The sequence below is a fragment of the Caenorhabditis briggsae genome (genome assembly GCF_000004555.2).
Source record: "Caenorhabditis briggsae complete genome, chrIV, whole genome shotgun sequence".
In the NCBI taxonomy this organism is placed as follows: Eukaryota; Metazoa; Nematoda; class Chromadorea; order Rhabditida; family Rhabditidae; genus Caenorhabditis; species Caenorhabditis briggsae.
The window spans coordinates 2,381,022-2,398,364 of record NC_013487.2 but is presented as its reverse complement, the minus strand read 5'-3'; the positions used below and the strand labels follow the sequence as shown (position 1 = coordinate 2,398,364).

Sequence of the window (17,343 nt, the reverse complement as noted above, 5' to 3'; positions counted from 1 at the left end):
ATTTGGTCAAGCCTTATCAATTTATCACATGACACATTTTTTCTTTCAAAACAACACAAAAACTAGTTATCGATCCCTTCTTATCATTTTCTTCCTTATCACATTTTAGAATTCGTTTTTCTGTCCTTTATTATGAAAAATTTCTATCAAAAAGCCCCGGGATCGTTTGTACGTTATGAGAGAAGGTAATTTAAATTTCTAAAAGCTTTATTCAATGAAAAAAATTCAGAAAAGACATCCAATTCTTCATCCGAGCTATTCTTGCAATCATATTCGTCCTCATAGTCTGTGGAGTTTTGGCATTCGCATTATCTGCAATTTTCTGGGCTGTAATTGATAGTTGGGACGTTTTTAATGATGGTGTCTCTTCAGAAAAAAATTCGCTGATTCACAGTCACTTCTTCAAATCCCACAACTCTAATAGTATGTTCTATTGAGTGTCGGTTTATTAAAAAAAGTGTATTTTTCAGAACCGAGCGCTTGTAGAAAACGACTTGTGGGATTTTTCACTGAAAACGAGCCACTGGAAAATCTAGAAACCCAATTCGAAAAACTGACTCATGTTGTGTTCTCATTCAACGAAATCACATGGGATGGATCGGTGCGATTCAAAAGTGAACGAGTGAAAAATCGATATTTAAGAATGAGAAATGTATCGGAAAGTGTGGAAAATGATGTGAAAATGATGGTTTCAATTGGTGGACATGGAAATTCTCAGTTTTTCACAACGCTGACATCAAATGAAATGAATAGGGGGTAAGTTAGCTTTCCTGGTTTTTGAGAGAACATGAACTCTGAGCTCAATTATCTTGGTTGCTATGAAAGATATCAAAAAATTGTAAATTACAAAAATGAAGTTGATAAGAAGACAAACATTTTTTCAGTTGATAAATTTTTGTTATCTCTAATAAGAACCGAGATAATTAAGCTCATAGTGAAAATTGCATAAGCAAAGTTTAAACATTTTTTATCTCAATAACGATTTTAGCCAGAAAATACATGTCAACTACAAAATTATGTAAAATTTTTTAATAAACAATTTTGTAGTTGACAACTTTTTTCTAGCTAGCCTAGTTTTTGAGCTATTCGGTCAACTGGACGGTGTCGACCGTGTAGCTACTTGAGGAGCTTTTATCAGGGGAGGTTTGAGTAAACTAGAAAAAAAAATACTTGAAGATTGAGTTTGGAAAATAATTAACTTGAAAAGCCTGTTTCACAAGGTTGACATACTTTATTGTTTTTTACAAATTTCAATTTCGAAAAAACACCGTCTTCCAATATTTTCACTTTCAGAAAGATCATCGATTCCATAATCCGCTTCCTTCAAGACTACAACTTGGATGGTGTGGATATCTCATGGGTACATGCTGGCGAATCAGACAAACACAATTTCGTCGAATTCCTTAAAGAAATTCGAACCAGATTCGACAGCTTCTCCGAGAGAAACCTCCTCTTATCTGTGACAACTCCCTCTGCCGGAATCGAAGGTTGGGAGAATGCTTACGATATTGAGGCTCAGAAAAACTACGTGGATTTCTTCAACGTCTATTCCATGGATTATAATGGACCATGGCCAAACCAATGGGGGACACCAGCTGGACCAATGGCACCATTATATCATGGAATTGGTTTAAGGAAGAATTTCAATGTAGATTGGACCATGAAATATTATGTTTGTTTGGCTATGGACCCCACCAAGTTCAACATAATCCTTCCAACTTTTGTGAGACTTTGGAGGAATGTCGAGGAACCTGTGGAGCCCCGAATCTCACTAGCTGTAAGGAATGCAGTGCTCAAAAATGGGATGGCTGAAGGAACAGCGGTTATGTCGCGGGCAGATGCTGAAGATCAGTTATTGGATTTGAAGAATAATATCACTTGGGATGATAAATTCAAAAGTTCCTATATCTATGACCCACTTGACAAGACCTATTTGGCATTTGAGGATAAAAGAAGTGTGGAGGAAAAAGTGAAATACGTGAATTCGCATAACTTGGGAGGATTGTGGATTTGGTTTGTGGATATGGATGACGAAAAGAGTAGTGTGTTGAGCTCGGTGTATACAGATGAATTGTGCTCCAGGAGCAGTGAGAATGTGATGAAATACCATTGTTGATTTCTATCATCTCAGTTCCTAGAAGATATATCCGTCAACTGTTGAAAGTCAATTTTGTTTGTCAACATTTTCGCAGTTTCAGTTTTTTATGTCTTTGATAGAAACTGGTAATTGAGCTCAATGTTCAAGTAGTGATTGTCGATCTCTGTTATTCAACCTCGTTATTTTTTTTCTTAATAAAATGTTTCCTCTTTCACACATGCAGTATTATGCTATCGTTTTTAAAGTTATGTATTCACAAAATATTGCCTTGATATTTCCAGTTTAAGTTCAATTATCCATATCTGTGAGTGATAGAAAAAATCTGTAAACCTTATAAAAATAGGTTAATAATAATGTTTATTCATCAAATCTCATCAGTAGAATATCCGAAATCTCTTATGAAATTCAATACTGTATTATTCTCATCGTCCATATCCACCGTCCAAATCCATACTCCACCAAAATGTTTCTCCTTCAAATAATCCATTTTCGCTTTCAAACTTCTCTCTGTTTCAAATGTCAAATACGTCCCTTCATCAGGATAATAGATAAAAGAGCTTTTCGATTGCTCATCCCACGTTAAAGGTGTCAATTTCCATCCTTCCATTTCCGCAAGTCTTCTGGACATATAAGCATCTCCTTCCGTCATATTATCCTTTAAAATCACATTTCTATAAACGTCTCTTCCCGGCTCCACAGCATCTTTCACTTGCTCCCATAGCCTCACAAATGTTGGAATTATAATATTGAAATTGTCCAATTGTCTTGTTTGTGACGAATAATACTGCATTGTATAATCCAAATTGAACTCTTCTCTTCCCTTAACTCCAGAATATAATGGTGCAATTGGACCTGTCGGCGTCCCCCATTCATTCATCCATGGACCATAATAATCCATCGAATACACATTCAGGAAATCCACGTGTTGAACTAAATCATCAATATCGAACCCAAAAGTTTGGTGCTCGATTCCAGCGGGTGGTACTGTAATTGATAAAAGGTACGGGTTAAGGTTGTCTCGAAGATTCTTGATGAACGCTGAGAAGACGTATTTTTCGGATTCAGATGGCCATTTCCAGAATATGTCAACTCCATGAACTTTGTATTGTTTTAAGAAGGAAATGGTGGACGATATGAACTTTCTGGAAAGAAAATAATAAGCCACCGATGGACCACCGACGGACCTACTACGGACCAACTCACCTCTGTCTACTCTCGTCCTTTAAAACTCCCGAAAAAAACTGGGCATTATTCGGTCCACCAATTGAAACCATCAATTTAACATCAGCCGTTTCATTCATCGCCTTGTTTCGTAGACTCAAAAATCGATGTTTCGATTTTTCATTTTTAAAATAAAGGGTTCCATTTTCATCCATCCGAATGAAGGCAAATAGAGCATGTGTTAATTTTTCAAGTTGTACATTTGTGCTGTCTTTGGATTCATTGTTTGTGTATACACCAACGATCCGTTTGAGGTATGGAGTAGGCGATGGGGTAGTGGTAGTGGTGGTTTGGTCTGGAAGTAGAAAGGCTTTGAACTCAATTTTATGAATTTTTGTAAGGGATTTCGAAACTCCATAAACTACCAAAATATTGTTGATGTTGTGTGGAGCATTTCAACAGTTGACAAAATTTTGATATCTTTTACAGGAACTGAGATCATTGAACTGAAAGAACAACTTAAATTTATCTCTGTTTCAAAATGTTAATTACTGATCTCCGAATTTTTGATGCATTAATTTTGTTTGTGCTTAAATTCCATAACCCTCATGAAATTTCAATGAAACTTCCGAAAAAAATTCTCACTATCAGTGACATCCGGACAAACAGCCACAAGAACAAAACTCACTTCTATTTCCACCATCCAATTCATCATAAACCACCCAGATAATCGCTGAAAATGCCAACGCCATGACTCCACAAATGAATAGAACTGCAAGGATTACTGTAGACGCTTTCTTCCATCCAATTTCATTTAGAGACGCATCACTCGAGTTCAAGCTGAAGAACGACTTCAAATTTTGATAGAGCGTTGAACTAAAATTTGAAAAAGAAATCTTGAAAATTTGGTAAAAATTTACCTCGTTGATCTGATCGGTAGAATTGGGTTTTCATCGGAATCCATTTCGGGAGAATAATGAAGAAATATATTTTTTATATTGCTAATTGGAACTGTTAATAGGGAAAACCTGATTTTTTCGAATGACTCATTTCATTCCTCATAGTTTTTTTGTTTGTTGGTTTTTTCGTTTCATTGTTTGCTAAACTTTTTCGATATCTTTCAATTACTATGTTTCGTGATTAAAAACAAAATTCATCATTAAACTACACTGAGAGTGACAAAAAATTATATTCAAAATTTTCACTGTTCCATGAAGGTTTTTTAAAAGTTAACACAATGATCCTGTGGCTTTTTGATAGAAGTTTGGCATAGTGAAGAAAGGAAAATGTTCTAAAAGGTGATAAGGAAGAAAGTGATAAGGAGGGATCGATAACTAGTTTTTGCGTTGTTTTGAGAGGAAAAAATGTGGCATGTGATAAATTGATAAGATCTCGACTAAAATATCCTAATAAAGTATATTCAAAAAAGTAAATTTATTAGAAATTTTGGAAACCGTAACTTTTTGAAATTAAGGTAGAGATAGACAGAGGAACTGTTTAACAAGATATGGTACAGGATTGGTGCAAGAGAAATATAATAACAAGATCAAAAATTGATTATCAACGCTTTATGACTCTTCTCGGCTTCTTGGCTGGATTTGGCTCATTGACCTGATTATCCTTATCAACTGACTTCCTTTTGATGGCTTTCCTGATCTCCAGCGCCACTGGATTCTCGATGATATCCCTGGCATCACAATTGCACTGACGGAAAGCTGGAAGACCCAATGGACACTCCTCAAGCTGTTCGACCAAATTCCATCCATTCTCCTGCATTTGAGCTTCCGTGAGATGTTTCTTTTTGTGTGGAAATTGTCCCGGCTCGATGATCAATCGTTCCTCCTCGGTCAGCTCATTTCGGAGAAGTCTATCGATCTTTTTCTGCTTCTGGATTCCCTCGAATTCATCCTTGGAGACTGATCTTCGTTCTCTGGCCTCGATTTGTTTCCAATCCAGAATCTTTTGGTACTCATCCTCAGTGAAAACTGGGTTGCTGGCTGGTCGAGTGGTACCCATCACCGCCTTGTAATTCAAACAAATTAGGCATTGATCTTCTGAAGTCGTGGGTTTCAGGTGCTTGGTGCAGTTTCCACAGGCCCATCGTGGTACGACTTCTGGATGAGCCAGTACTGGACATGTGCAGGAGGATCCTTGAAGTGCTTGGTTCTCAAAGAAGTGGTAGAAGTTTTGGGTTTCAGCGATGTGGTAGTTTCTCATCTGAAAAAAGACTACAATACATTTTTAAAGATCTCATGTTTCAAATATTCTTACCGCCTTCTCTTGGAACTTTCTTGTTGGAACCTCAACTCTCGATCCTTGCTTATTTTTCGTGTCATACAACTCCTTGAATTTCTTCATTTGAATTTTGGTCAGATTCTTGAACTTCTGTGGGAGGATCTTCAATTTTTGATCGATTGTTTCCAATGCTTTCCCGATGTCGTAGTCGTGGTGCATCAAATTTTGCAGGGCCACCTCAAATGGGATTTGTCCTTCGAATTGATACCAGATGGGCAGGAAGTATGCTGCTTGGTAAGATTCATGATCATGGAATGTTTTTGGTGATGGAGTCCACATGGCTTCTTCTCTGTCTCGTTCATCATTATCATACAACTTTGGGTTGAATTCCGGAAGATCCGCTTGATACTCCTCTCCTACTTTTACATTATTGTCCTTCGCTGTCGGAGCCGTCTTTACTTCTAGCTTCGCCTGCTCGCGGATGGCTTTCATAGACACTTGTTCATGGAATGGAAAATGGGTATGTCCCAAGCCAATTGGAATTTTGGTGCCACGTGCTGGAAGAAAAAATACATTCATACAAGAAATTTGGAAGTTATAGTTGATGGGATTTCTAGGCCATGGTAATTGAGGTTTCTAGGTCATGATTGTTTGGTTTTCTTAGCCCGATTATAGGGGGTTCTATTGAGATCCCCAGGTCATGGGTTTTAAAGGTTTATAGGCCAGGATTATTAGAAGCCCGAACACGGGCCTAGGAATGTAAAACTGACTTAGATTCGTGATTTATGATACCAGAGGCTCAATGAAATTTCAATAAAGTACTCACTTTTCGCAGTCACAAATGGAACTGACGCAGTCTCCAGAATCTCCTCCTCTTTGCATCCAGATTTTTGTAGAAGTCTTCTGCTTTTCTTGGCTGGTACAGTAATCGAAGATGTAGACTTGATGGCAGACATGATTTAGAGTTTTCTGGAAAAAAAATTAATATGGAAAATCGGAAAGAAAAAAACGACGAATCTAAAACGGAAAAAAAAGATTTTTCAAATAGAAACGTAATAACGACTGTACAACGGACCATGAGAAGACTATCAAAGGAGAAAATAGATATATGAGAATATAATTCAGTATGGCAACCCATGTTCCCACCTGAACACCATCAGCGCGTCTTCACCTTGCCAGTTGACTCCTTCTTTGTTGGGACATCGGGACATCCAGGTGTAATTAACAAACACTCCTACAATCAATGAATTGGTCTTCTGGGAAGGCACTGTTTCGAAAAATGTCGAGTCCTAGTCTGAAATTCAAAAAGTGGTCCAGTAATCCAAAAATAAGAGATTTTGAAATATCTAATGTCATAGTTAGGCACCACAACAAAATTTTCAAAATAGACTTTTTCTCATTTTTATTGTTGGATTGTCTTCTCCTCCCTTATAGAAGTATATTCCCAAATTTTCAGCGAAAAATGTTCTCCCATTCTCGAGATACAGATCCTTTTGTACCAGACCTCGATGTACTGACTTTCTCCTCATCTTTTTGCGGTGCGCAGAAATTTGGGCGGGGCTTATCTTTTGCAACCTCGCGGCACGGAAAATTTGTAAAGGAAATTTAAGAAAAAGCTAATAGACCCACAAAGGATTCGAACCTCTTTCACCCTTCCATATACTTGGAATTGGTTTCCATTTTGATTTTAACTGTTTCTCTATTATTTTCGAAACTTTTTGTTTTCATCTATTTTTCCACAATTTTCAAAGGATTGTCCATTGAAGATTCTAGACAAACCGCATATTTTTGATTTTGCTCAAACTATTGTCATTGGTCCTTTTGGACACACTGATTACAGAACTAAAGTCAGTTTTTCCACCCCGCCCTTGTGAAAAAAGTTATGAGCTATAAAAGTGACTACAGCACTAATTTCTCATTTTTGGAGTGCGTTTCTGAAGGAGTTTTTGACTTTTTTTTTGGCTATATTTAAATGTTATCCGTATTTTGTATGGTTTTCTACAATCTGAAGAGATTTTCTCTTTTTTTTTTTTGGAAAAAAAATTCTTTGAGAAAATCGCCATGGGGTACCCCCTTGGCATTTTTTCAATTTTCGAAAAAAAAATTTTTAATGTGATAGAATTAGTTCAAAACAAAGAGATTCAATAAAAAAGTTGTTTCACGAGAGTCGATAACCTATGTCCATTTCTACAAGTCAGATAGGTCACCGGAAAGAACGAAGGAAAAATTCAAAAAAAGTTTATCAGCTCGAGGGAGTCGAACCAGAGAGTACCCGCTTCATATTCCTCCTCACTAACCATTCGACCACGCTTCCACATTCTTTCAATGCTTCAAAACTTATATACGTGAGGAAGGAAAATGAGATATACGTGAGGAAGGAAAATGAGAGACGTCATTTTTCGAAACTTTCGACCCAATTTTCTCGAAAACTACCGCGACAATGCACTTTTTGAAAACATATTTGGAATCAGGAAAATGTCAGCTTTCAGATGATATAGGTCATCACCCGTATCGCCACACCTGAGTTGGGGCCTTCTCTAGTCAGATCGTCGCACGCGCCCACTATCCAGTCGGCCACGGCTGCACTCTGAGTGTGGGCATTAGATGGGAGACATGAAAGGGCGGCTTTTCGTTTTGAACACTTTCCGGAAAAAATTCCAGAAAATGTTTTTAGTTTTCAAGATTTATGTTTAATTTTTTGTAAGAAAAATACCGAAACACGAACACAAGTTGAAAAGTTTGAATAGTGATCAGTAGATTATACGTTCCCAACCCTTCAAAAAAAAAACAAGATTTCACTTCACGGAATTTATCAGGCTAGCCGCTGCCGTCCTCGGCCGGNCGAGGNTTTCTCGGCTTTTGGGTAAAAAGCCGCGGCCGGCCGCCACTTTGTACAGCCTTGGATCAATCAAAATGTTTGGATTGTTTTCAATTATTTTTTAACCCTATCTTCCTCTTAAAAAATGTCATTCTGAAAATTCTACTGTTAAATTATCAAACAACATTTCAATTACCCAAATCTCATAAAGATGTCGAAGCATCGTGTGTACCTGAAAATTTACCTGTTTCATATATCCCACAAGTTTCTAAAAAAAGATGATCGACAGTCCGGTGTTTTCAATGAATCCAAAAAAAAAAATCAGTTCACAACTTTCAAACTTCCGAAACTTTTCGAAATTTTCAAACTTGAGCTACCCAAATCTGATTGCGCTGAAAATCCATTATCTCATTTCTCATTGATTTTCGAACCATTTTTGTTGCATTTTCATCTTTTTCTCACTATATATTCTTTAATTTTTTCCATTCCAGATATGAAGCTCAAAAGCTCATCGTCTTTTTCTCAACCTGCAAAACGAGAGCAGTTATCACCAGAAAGTCGGAAATTTTTATCTAGGTTGGGTGTATGGAATTGCTGAAAATTGCTGAAAAAATGGAAACCCGGCTCAAAAATAAACAGAAACTGATCCGAGAATTATTTGCATTCTCTGAAAATCTATTTTTCCAGAATCCCGCCACAGAAGTCGCACCTCAAATATCTTCCTCGAAGACAGTGGTATTCCAATGAAACATCGTGCGCCCGAGCCATTAGAGAACATCCAAAATACATTGAAGATTCAGAACACAAGCAGGAAGATTTCGGAGTTTTCTCTCCAGAAGTATCCGGATTCCCAGATCCACCTGAACTTCGTGAAGGTGTCAAGATTCTGAAACCCAATCAAATCTATAGTACTCGAATCGGTGGTTCGCAATTTCTTGTCGGAAATCAGTGACTGAGGCTGGAAGAAGGGAAAATGGGGATTGGGAAAAGTGGGAGATATGAAAAGGAAGTGATGGAAATGCTGGAGAAGTTGTTTATGGAAGTGGACGTGAGATTTTTTGGTTTCGGAAAAATCTGAAATACATTTTCAGTACTTTCAGATAGTTTAACAGAATTGCTCAAAAGACAATAATGGTGTATCAAATTTTTAAAAATTTAGTTTGATAAAATTTTTAAAGGTGGGGGGACAGGAGATTTTACGGGGGATTTTCGGGGCCAGAGTATGCATTCTACCGTGACGGTGTACAACGCTTAATGTCACTCTGCGTACAGCTGTCGTCCTCGCCTTTATGTATGCAATCCGACGGCCGCTTTCACCTTGCCCGTGTAGCTCAGTCGGTAGCGGCGCCGCACCCTCAATCCTCGCCCTCACAAGTTCAACTCCTCGAGGGGCGTATGTAAACGGAATTTCGAGAAAATAATTTTTTTCATGTCCCCCCACCTTTAAAAAGCTGCAAAACTGTTTCCTTGAGTATTGCCAGTTAGTTAGTTCCCTGAGGGGGTTAGAGCCGTAAGAAAAAAATGCCGTGCACATGCACTTTGAGCTCCATTATCTCAGTTTCCGTAAGAAATATCAAAAAAATGTCAAAATGTCAATTTTTGATCTTCAATATTTGTTGTTCATTCAATCACTTTGAATGTGAAAACAATTCAAATTTTTCTGTCAAAACTAAGAAAATTTCAAAAACTTCAGAAAAAAAATTATATCAAATTATTTTGCCACCTTTCATCAGAAACAATGTTTGTAAAACAGAAAATTCCAGACTGCACTTCAAATGGAAGTTTCTAGACCAGCAAATGGAGTTATCGGCCATCAAGAAGTTTCCTAGGTGATTGATAATAAATTTAAAAACTGAAGTACTTAATGGAACTGATACGAAGTAGTGTCTCAAAATTTATGATATTTATGAAACATGAATTTCTCCCATACACTACAACACTCTTCTCCAGGTACTTGGACTCGATGATAATGACTCCAATGGAGACAATGATCCAATCCCAGTGCAGAACGTGAGCACCCGAATTCTGAAGAAGGTTATCAGCCGGTGCCAATATCATTATCAAGACACTGCTCCAGCCGATGATCAGGGAAATCGTGAGAAGCGCACTGATGACATCGCCAGCTGGGATGCCGAGTTCCTCAAGGTCGACCAAGGAACTCTTTCCGAGATCATCTTGGCGGCCAACTACATGGATATCAAAGGACTTCTCGATGTCACCTGCAAAGCTGTTGCTAACATGATCAAGGGAAAGTCTCCAGACGAAATTCGCCGCACATTGAACATCAAGAACGACTTCACTCCAGATGAGGAAGAGCAACCTAAAAAAGAAGAAAATAAAAGAAGAACGCCTGGTGCGAGGATTAAGCACAAGTTTGAGCTTCTTCTACTTGTCTGATCGATTCTCTTATTATTCATACACCCCTTTTTCAGTGGTCTCTGTAAACTTTCACAGCTGTCACTCTCCATCCCAAACATCTTTTCCTATCACTCTAATGATAAAAGCCATTTGTTTGTCGCCACAACCCCCCCCCCCCCCACCCCCTTTATTGATTCCCCTATTCCTGACGACCCGACCCAGCACTTTTTATCGAACCTCTACTTTTTTGTACATTTTCAATGGTTCTAATAAAGCTAATCAAACAAAACAAAGTAAAAGCGAAAGTTCATAAAATGCCGTACTCAAATGCTAGTCTCGTACTCAAATTCCTAATACGAAATTCCAGAAAATTCTGAAATTAGCATGTCGAGTGCAAGACCGTCGTTTTCAACTTGATTCCAATGGAGAAAAATGATGAAATTTACTGTTTGGATGAGTTTTCAGGTAGTTTTAAAATGCGAAATATTCAGTTGAGACAGTTTTTCCAGTTTCAACAAACTGATCCAAATCAAAATCTACTATCGACTATCCATAAAGCGACTCGTGCAACGATACAATTCATTTTTGATTTAATAATTGATCCTAATAATTTTATATGCATTTTGGTTTTTTCCATAGCAATGCTGTTCGTTGTTGTTTTCTCGGAAATTAATAAATTTTTTCTTTTCCAAAAAGTTTTCATTCGAAAAATGACTTCCATTAGAAGTGTTCACTTTTGAGTTGAACAATGATCCAGAATTATTCGATTTGTCTGATAATTTCAGAACATGCTAAACAAAAGCAGAGCTTTATTTTTGTAACTTTCCACTTATTTTTTACAAATTCAGAAACGCGAGATAATATGTTTCAAAGTTACACAACATCTATCAAATACAATTGAATACTTATCATTTGCATGAATCTACTGAAACATCGTAAGTAATTTGAAAATGAAGATAAAGTTTTTTTCAAAGTTTCATATTTGTTGCAAATCCGTTTTCACAATCCTCTTCTCTCGAAACTTCGTTTTGTACGTCGCAATAACCAATTTTTCCTGTTCCATTATTGTTGCAAGTTATAACATGCCTTAATCGAATAGTCCGATGGTCGTTTTCCATTGCTCATCTGTTTTTTTCGCAGATCTAAATGTCCCTATTTTTTTATAATCCATTTTGTACTCCTGATTTTCCCTCACTCATCTTTTGTCATCCGTATAAGCCTATTCAACAGACGAAAAAGTTACCGGAATGGCATATGGACCATCAAACAATAATAAGGTCTTCCTTCGAATTGCTCATTGTCAAAAAGATTGTGTATTGGGATGTGCATGAATCGATTACTCATGATTTGTTACCTTAAATACTCTAAAAGGTTCCAGACATTTTTAGATTTTGCAAAACATTTATTGTTTCAGTTTTTCTAAAATTGAACATTGGGTAAATGGTTAGTGTTGTGGGAAATGGTGCCATAAATAGATATTGTGGGAAAGTTTTTAAAAACTTCAGAGAACATTTTCTCGATTTTGTTGTCTATGAAGGAATTTGAGCTAGTCTTCAATATATAAAAAGTCATGCGCCATTAAGCTACGTGCTAAGCTACGCGGTGCTGAACGACAGTTCATATGAAAGGCGTTCGAAATTTGACAAAATATATACCGATCATTTTTTTGAGAGAATATGTTTTCAAAAAATTATCGTTTCACAAGTTTAGTAATTTGAGAAACTCTAGATTTAGATACTGAGCCACACGTATACACTTCGTAACTTACAGTTTCCATGATATACATATCAATTAGATGAGCACCAAGGTTCAACAATGTGGTCATAGCTCAAACTCAAACACGGTAAGTTCTACGAATAAAAAACCTCAAATTCAATTAAACATACATGTTCACTGAAACCGTAATTGCTTTTCTCTGCAATTGTTTATCTTATTGGAAAAGTTTATGTTTCAAGTATAGTGTTGATTCTAACCTCATGCACAGAGTTTTTATTACTGGGAACAGAATATTGATTTTGAAATTTTGTTTAACAAAAACTAGCTTCGCTTGTCGAACCGTGCACCTTTGAAACTTTTTATTATATCCAGGTTTTTGACTTACTTTTGTGTAGGCTTGCACACATGGCTCCTTGTGCGTCACAATTTCCACTTCCTCGTGAGGACACACATTTCTTCTGGAAAAATTGAATTTTAAATGATCACAGCTTCGCAATCAGGATAATTCTGGAAAATTCACATGCGGACAATGCTGATTTTCTGTTAACATTTGTTTCAAAAAATTACTGTCTCACTGACTTTTCAATTTTTGTGTATGATTTCCAATCTTTAGTCCTCCCTTGTTCCCAAACCTAATCACGTAACTCTTGTTGAGAGTTGTATAAAACTAACAAAAAGGTTAGAACACCCCCAAATATTATGCATCCATATACCATCTATTATATTTGTTTGCTTTTTCTATATAAGTATGCCTCTACCAGACCACCCGGAGCAGTTTCAATATCATTTGCTTATTTATTGTCAACAGAAACGATATTAGTTGAGAAAGTGGTAACTTTGTTGTTTCAAAATGTTCAATTAATGAATGCTAGCTTTCAGTCGACCAGATTATATAACTGAAACACGTTGATAGGACAATTTGAGTTTCTTAAAGAATCCAAAGTGGGCTCCACCGGACAGATTTTTGCTCAGAATTTTCCTGATCGAAGTCATCAAAACTAGACAAATAAAAATAAAAAGTTTGGATCAGAAAAAAATTGCTGTTTAAGGAATCTAGTATTAGTTTCGGAAGTTCCGTTTTCTCCATTTCGCATTCATGCTCCGCGTCTGTGTTCGGTCCCAATACCCTTCACCCAAAAATGGGTAATAAAGACCAAAAACTATTTTTCCAGGACACTCTCCGTGTTTCTAATCCAATGAATTATTCCCCGACCCCATCCGATTTTTCCACACATTTTCCCCATCTTTCAAAGTTAACAGCCTCGGGTCCACTTGTCACAGGAAGGAACGAAAGGGGGGAAATCATTAAATACCTTCTTCCTTTCTTCTTTTTCCACCCTCATTATGTGCTTCTCTGTGTGTAAAAAAATAACGGGACAGAAGGAAGAGAAAGGAATAGTTTGACAAGTGGGAGCACTGGATCATAAAGTGCTCCATCTTCTTCTTCTTCTTGATAATGTATATTTTGGGAAGTGTGATCCATGGGACAAAAATCAGAAAATCTCAGTTTCCAAACTTCCAGAAATTTATTTGAAAGTTTACCAGCGACGACTTACTTGGAGAGCTAAAAATTTAGAAAATTTAATTTGACTCAATTTCAATGTACCAAACTGGAGCTCACTATCTGTTACCACAAGCCAGTCTGAAATTTCAATTGTACGTTTTCGCATTTGTCTCCCTTGATCCACCGTGTGAATTTATTCAAATTGTTATAAAGATAATTCATTTAGTGGTGTCATTTAACAAAATTTGCTAGTTATATGCTGAAAAAAACTCCCAAAACTTTCTGTTTTTACAAGTTATCATAGAAAGCTTTCGGGTTTTGGAATTGATATTATATCTTTGGCCTTATTTTTGATTTGTTAATTTGAAATGTTTTATCAAATTTCAAAATTCGCTGTACCATGATTTCGTCTAACGACATGTTAACTAGTTGTTCCCCAGTTTATTTGTGGAACTAGGGAAGCTCATTGAGCCACCCATATCTTGTATACAAACACACCAACATGCATAGATATCTGTCAATTGTTCATTTTCCATGTTCCCCTCAATGTCTTCTAAACCGACAAATCGTATTCTCGAAAAAAAGACGGAACTTTCTCTTCTTCTCCTTTTCTCAAGATTCATTCGACGTCTTCATATTGTGCATGCAAATTCAAATGTGTTTTTCTATTCTCCGCCGCGGTGTCCTTCATGTTTTTTCGAAACCAAAACCAATTCAATCTGGGTGTGGCCATCATATAATTCTAGGATACTTGTGTTATGCTTTTTACCTAGATTCTCTAAAGCTTCGAAATATTGGTTTTCGAAACATGGCGTCACAGCGGGATGTCTTATATTCACAAGAATAGGGAGCATGTTTAAAATTGCTGTTTCTTCTCCTTCCTTTTGGTTTATGAATAATCAGGGTCACCCTAGAAGAAGAAGAAGAAGAACCACTCTTTTGGGATTAAACGAACTTTTGGGAATGGGAATAGGGTCAAAAAGAAATTTATATAGCTCTCTATTTCAGTTTCTATACAATTTTTGAAAGTATCTTTCTGACGAAGTGATATAAAGTTTCTGGTTATAAAGGGGAAGTGAGAAAATGACTGTTTCAGTGACACAAAATAGGATTTCTTTAAAGTCTCAATGAATATTGGTCGTGCTAAAGAAATGAGGATTTTCAGAAATCTAGATAAAACTGAGAAATAAAGTAATTCAGAATATTGATGGTTTTGATTCCTGATGAGTAGGAGGAGAGGTCCAACTTTACTGATTTTGAACTGTGCTGTGACTTCTTCGTTAAAATAAGTGCCGCCCACTTAAAACCAATTTATCTCGTCACCTGTGTAAGATATCAAAAAGTGGGCAATTAACAAAATAATCATCATAATATCAAAAATATTTTATCAGTTGATACTTTTTGATAACTCTTACAGCAACCTAGATAAAATGGATCAAAGTTATAGGTCTTGTGCCACATGTATATAAACTGCTATGTAAAATACTGTTTTACTTATACATATATTGTGAAACAGTGAGTTCTATGTTTTCTGCAAGATTATATTTTACAGAGGTTCCAAACTTCCCATATGCCCCAGATTTCCACAAAAAAAAGAGGACTTCCATGTTCAATTTCCTGAAGCAAAAGGTCAGAAGGAAGCAGTTCGCAAAATTTGCATAATACCATCAATATTGGAAGAGACAGGAAGAAGAAGAAGGTGGGAGGAATAAGGAGAAGAAGAAGAATGAACTAATGTTTCTATTTTGGAAGGAGGAAGAATTTCACACCGTTTTGAAGAATAAGATGGATTGGAAAATGAATTTTTGAACCAAATGCGCAAATAGGGAAGCCAACAGAATATCTTAAAAGCGATCGTTAATAAAATGAAATTGGTACAGTGAAAAAATATGGAAACTTTCTTTTTTTTTTTGAAAAAAAAAAGAACTGTTTCCACTACTCCAGTTATTTATTTACTTCTGGAAAATTTCAGTACATTATTGATTCCATTTTTCAAAATCCAAAAAAGTAACACAATTTCACGCCCTCCTTCCCTACAAAAAAATTATGAATCACAAAAAAGAAGATTTCAACCTTGTCAAAAAGTTAACGGTAATTTCCAATTCATACATATGTATCCGTTCCATTGTTCAACTTTTTGAGGGAAAAAAACGCGCTACACAGTTTTATGTTTCGGGAAGAATTGGGAAAGTTGTACGATTTGTTTTTTGTTTTTGTTTTCGTTGAAGGACCGTTTTAATATTTTTGAATAATTTAACAATTTTGAAATCTTGAAACAGTAACTATAAAAGAATATTTTTCAATATTTTCAAAAAATGCTGTTACACATATGCCATAAATTTTTTGATGCTAGAAAATAATTTGTTCCTTGAGACAACACTGGTAAATATTTGATAAAATTAGAATACGAATTTTTGGAACAAAAAAGTTGCATCACTGTTTCAAAATCTCTATTTTTTGAATATTCAGGTTTTTGAATGTTCAAATATCTGCTTTGTCCAGTTAGTCCGAATTTATTTTTTGGATCGAAAAATATCATAACTGTTTCAAAATCTCTATTTCTTGAATGTTCAGGTTTTTTGGACATTAAATATAGTATTTTTCTAGTTTATATAATACCTCTTTGATCGTATTTTTGTGCAAATATTTCACAAATTTTATACAGCTTCAAAATTTCCATTTTTGAAAACATTTTTACAAATTTGTTATGAATATCTTAATCCCAAAAATTACTGTTTCAAACTGTTGGATTTATTTTTTAATTTTGGTTTTTCTATAATTTGAGAAGTTGTCGCACATATTCCAGTCTGATTCTTCCAAAGTCACACTTTGCAAGTATTTTCAAGTATCTCATGAAAATACTATTTCGAATTACCAATTTTCAAAAGGCTAATTGTAAGCTGCACGGTTCAAGTCCCGGTGGCCGATCTATTTCCAAATGTTCTAATTTCATTTTTAATTTTTTGAAACTTGTATTTAAAAAAACAACCGTTTCGAAATCTTTATATCTTGAAAAAATGGATGTTTAAAACATTGATTTGTTTCTCGGCGCTTTTTACGAATCTATAACCAAGAATTAATTTTTATCGAGAAGAAATAAAACATAAGAAAAAATGTATGTTTTAAAATTTTCATAGTATTGAGCTTATGGATATCATAGCACATTTAAAGGGGGACAAAAGACGAAAAATACATGAAAGTTGTGAAACGGAAAAAAAAACTTTTTGGTGAAAATTTCATGAATGGGGAAAAATGTTCGAAAACCCATACTCAGCTTAAAATGGGTTCGAAAATTTGAAATTTCCAGAAAAAAAATTGAAATTATATTTTTTCCTCACCTAAATCATTGTCAACTTCAATAGAACATGAATATGGAATTATCAAAATTTTGTAACAGTAAATTTTCAAATAACTTTTCAAAGATTTTTTCAGGAGCTGATGAAAAAGATAAAT

At 35.7% G+C, this 17,343-nt stretch overlaps 4 protein-coding genes across 4 annotated transcripts; 2 read left to right on the top strand and 2 right to left on the bottom strand.

Annotated features, from left to right (window-relative positions):
* Positions 1–132: 132 nt before the first annotated feature.
* CBG18735 lies at positions 133–2,116 on the top strand (the record flags this gene model as incomplete). Its single annotated transcript, XM_002632663.1, has 4 exons — positions 133–185; positions 230–423; positions 471–756; positions 1,294–2,116. The coding sequence occupies 4 exons, from the start codon at positions 133–135 to the stop codon at positions 2,114–2,116; spliced, it is 1,356 nt and encodes a 451-aa protein (XP_002632709.1).
* Positions 2,117–2,462: 346 nt separating this feature from the next.
* On the bottom strand, positions 2,463–4,223 carry CBG18734 (the record flags this gene model as incomplete). The annotated part of the gene is made up of 4 exons (XM_002632662.1): positions 2,463–3,240; positions 3,302–3,614; positions 3,948–4,135; positions 4,180–4,223. 4 exons carry the CDS (start codon positions 4,221–4,223, stop codon positions 2,463–2,465), a joined length of 1,323 nt encoding a protein of 440 aa, XP_002632708.1.
* Positions 4,224–4,819: 596 nt separating this feature from the next.
* On the bottom strand, positions 4,820–6,450 carry CBG18733 (the record flags this gene model as incomplete). Its single annotated transcript, XM_002632661.1, has 3 exons — positions 4,820–5,476; positions 5,531–6,051; positions 6,321–6,450. The coding sequence occupies 3 exons, from the start codon at positions 6,448–6,450 to the stop codon at positions 4,820–4,822; spliced, it is 1,308 nt and encodes a 435-aa protein (XP_002632707.1).
* Positions 6,451–8,805: 2,355 nt separating this feature from the next.
* On the top strand, positions 8,806–10,145 carry CBG18731 (the record flags this gene model as incomplete). The annotated part of the gene is made up of 3 exons (XM_045244903.1): positions 8,806–8,869; positions 9,000–9,187; positions 9,828–10,145. The coding sequence occupies 3 exons, from the start codon at positions 8,806–8,808 to the stop codon at positions 10,143–10,145; spliced, it is 570 nt and encodes a 189-aa protein (XP_045096563.1).
* Between the last annotated feature and the right edge of the window lie 7,198 nt (positions 10,146–17,343).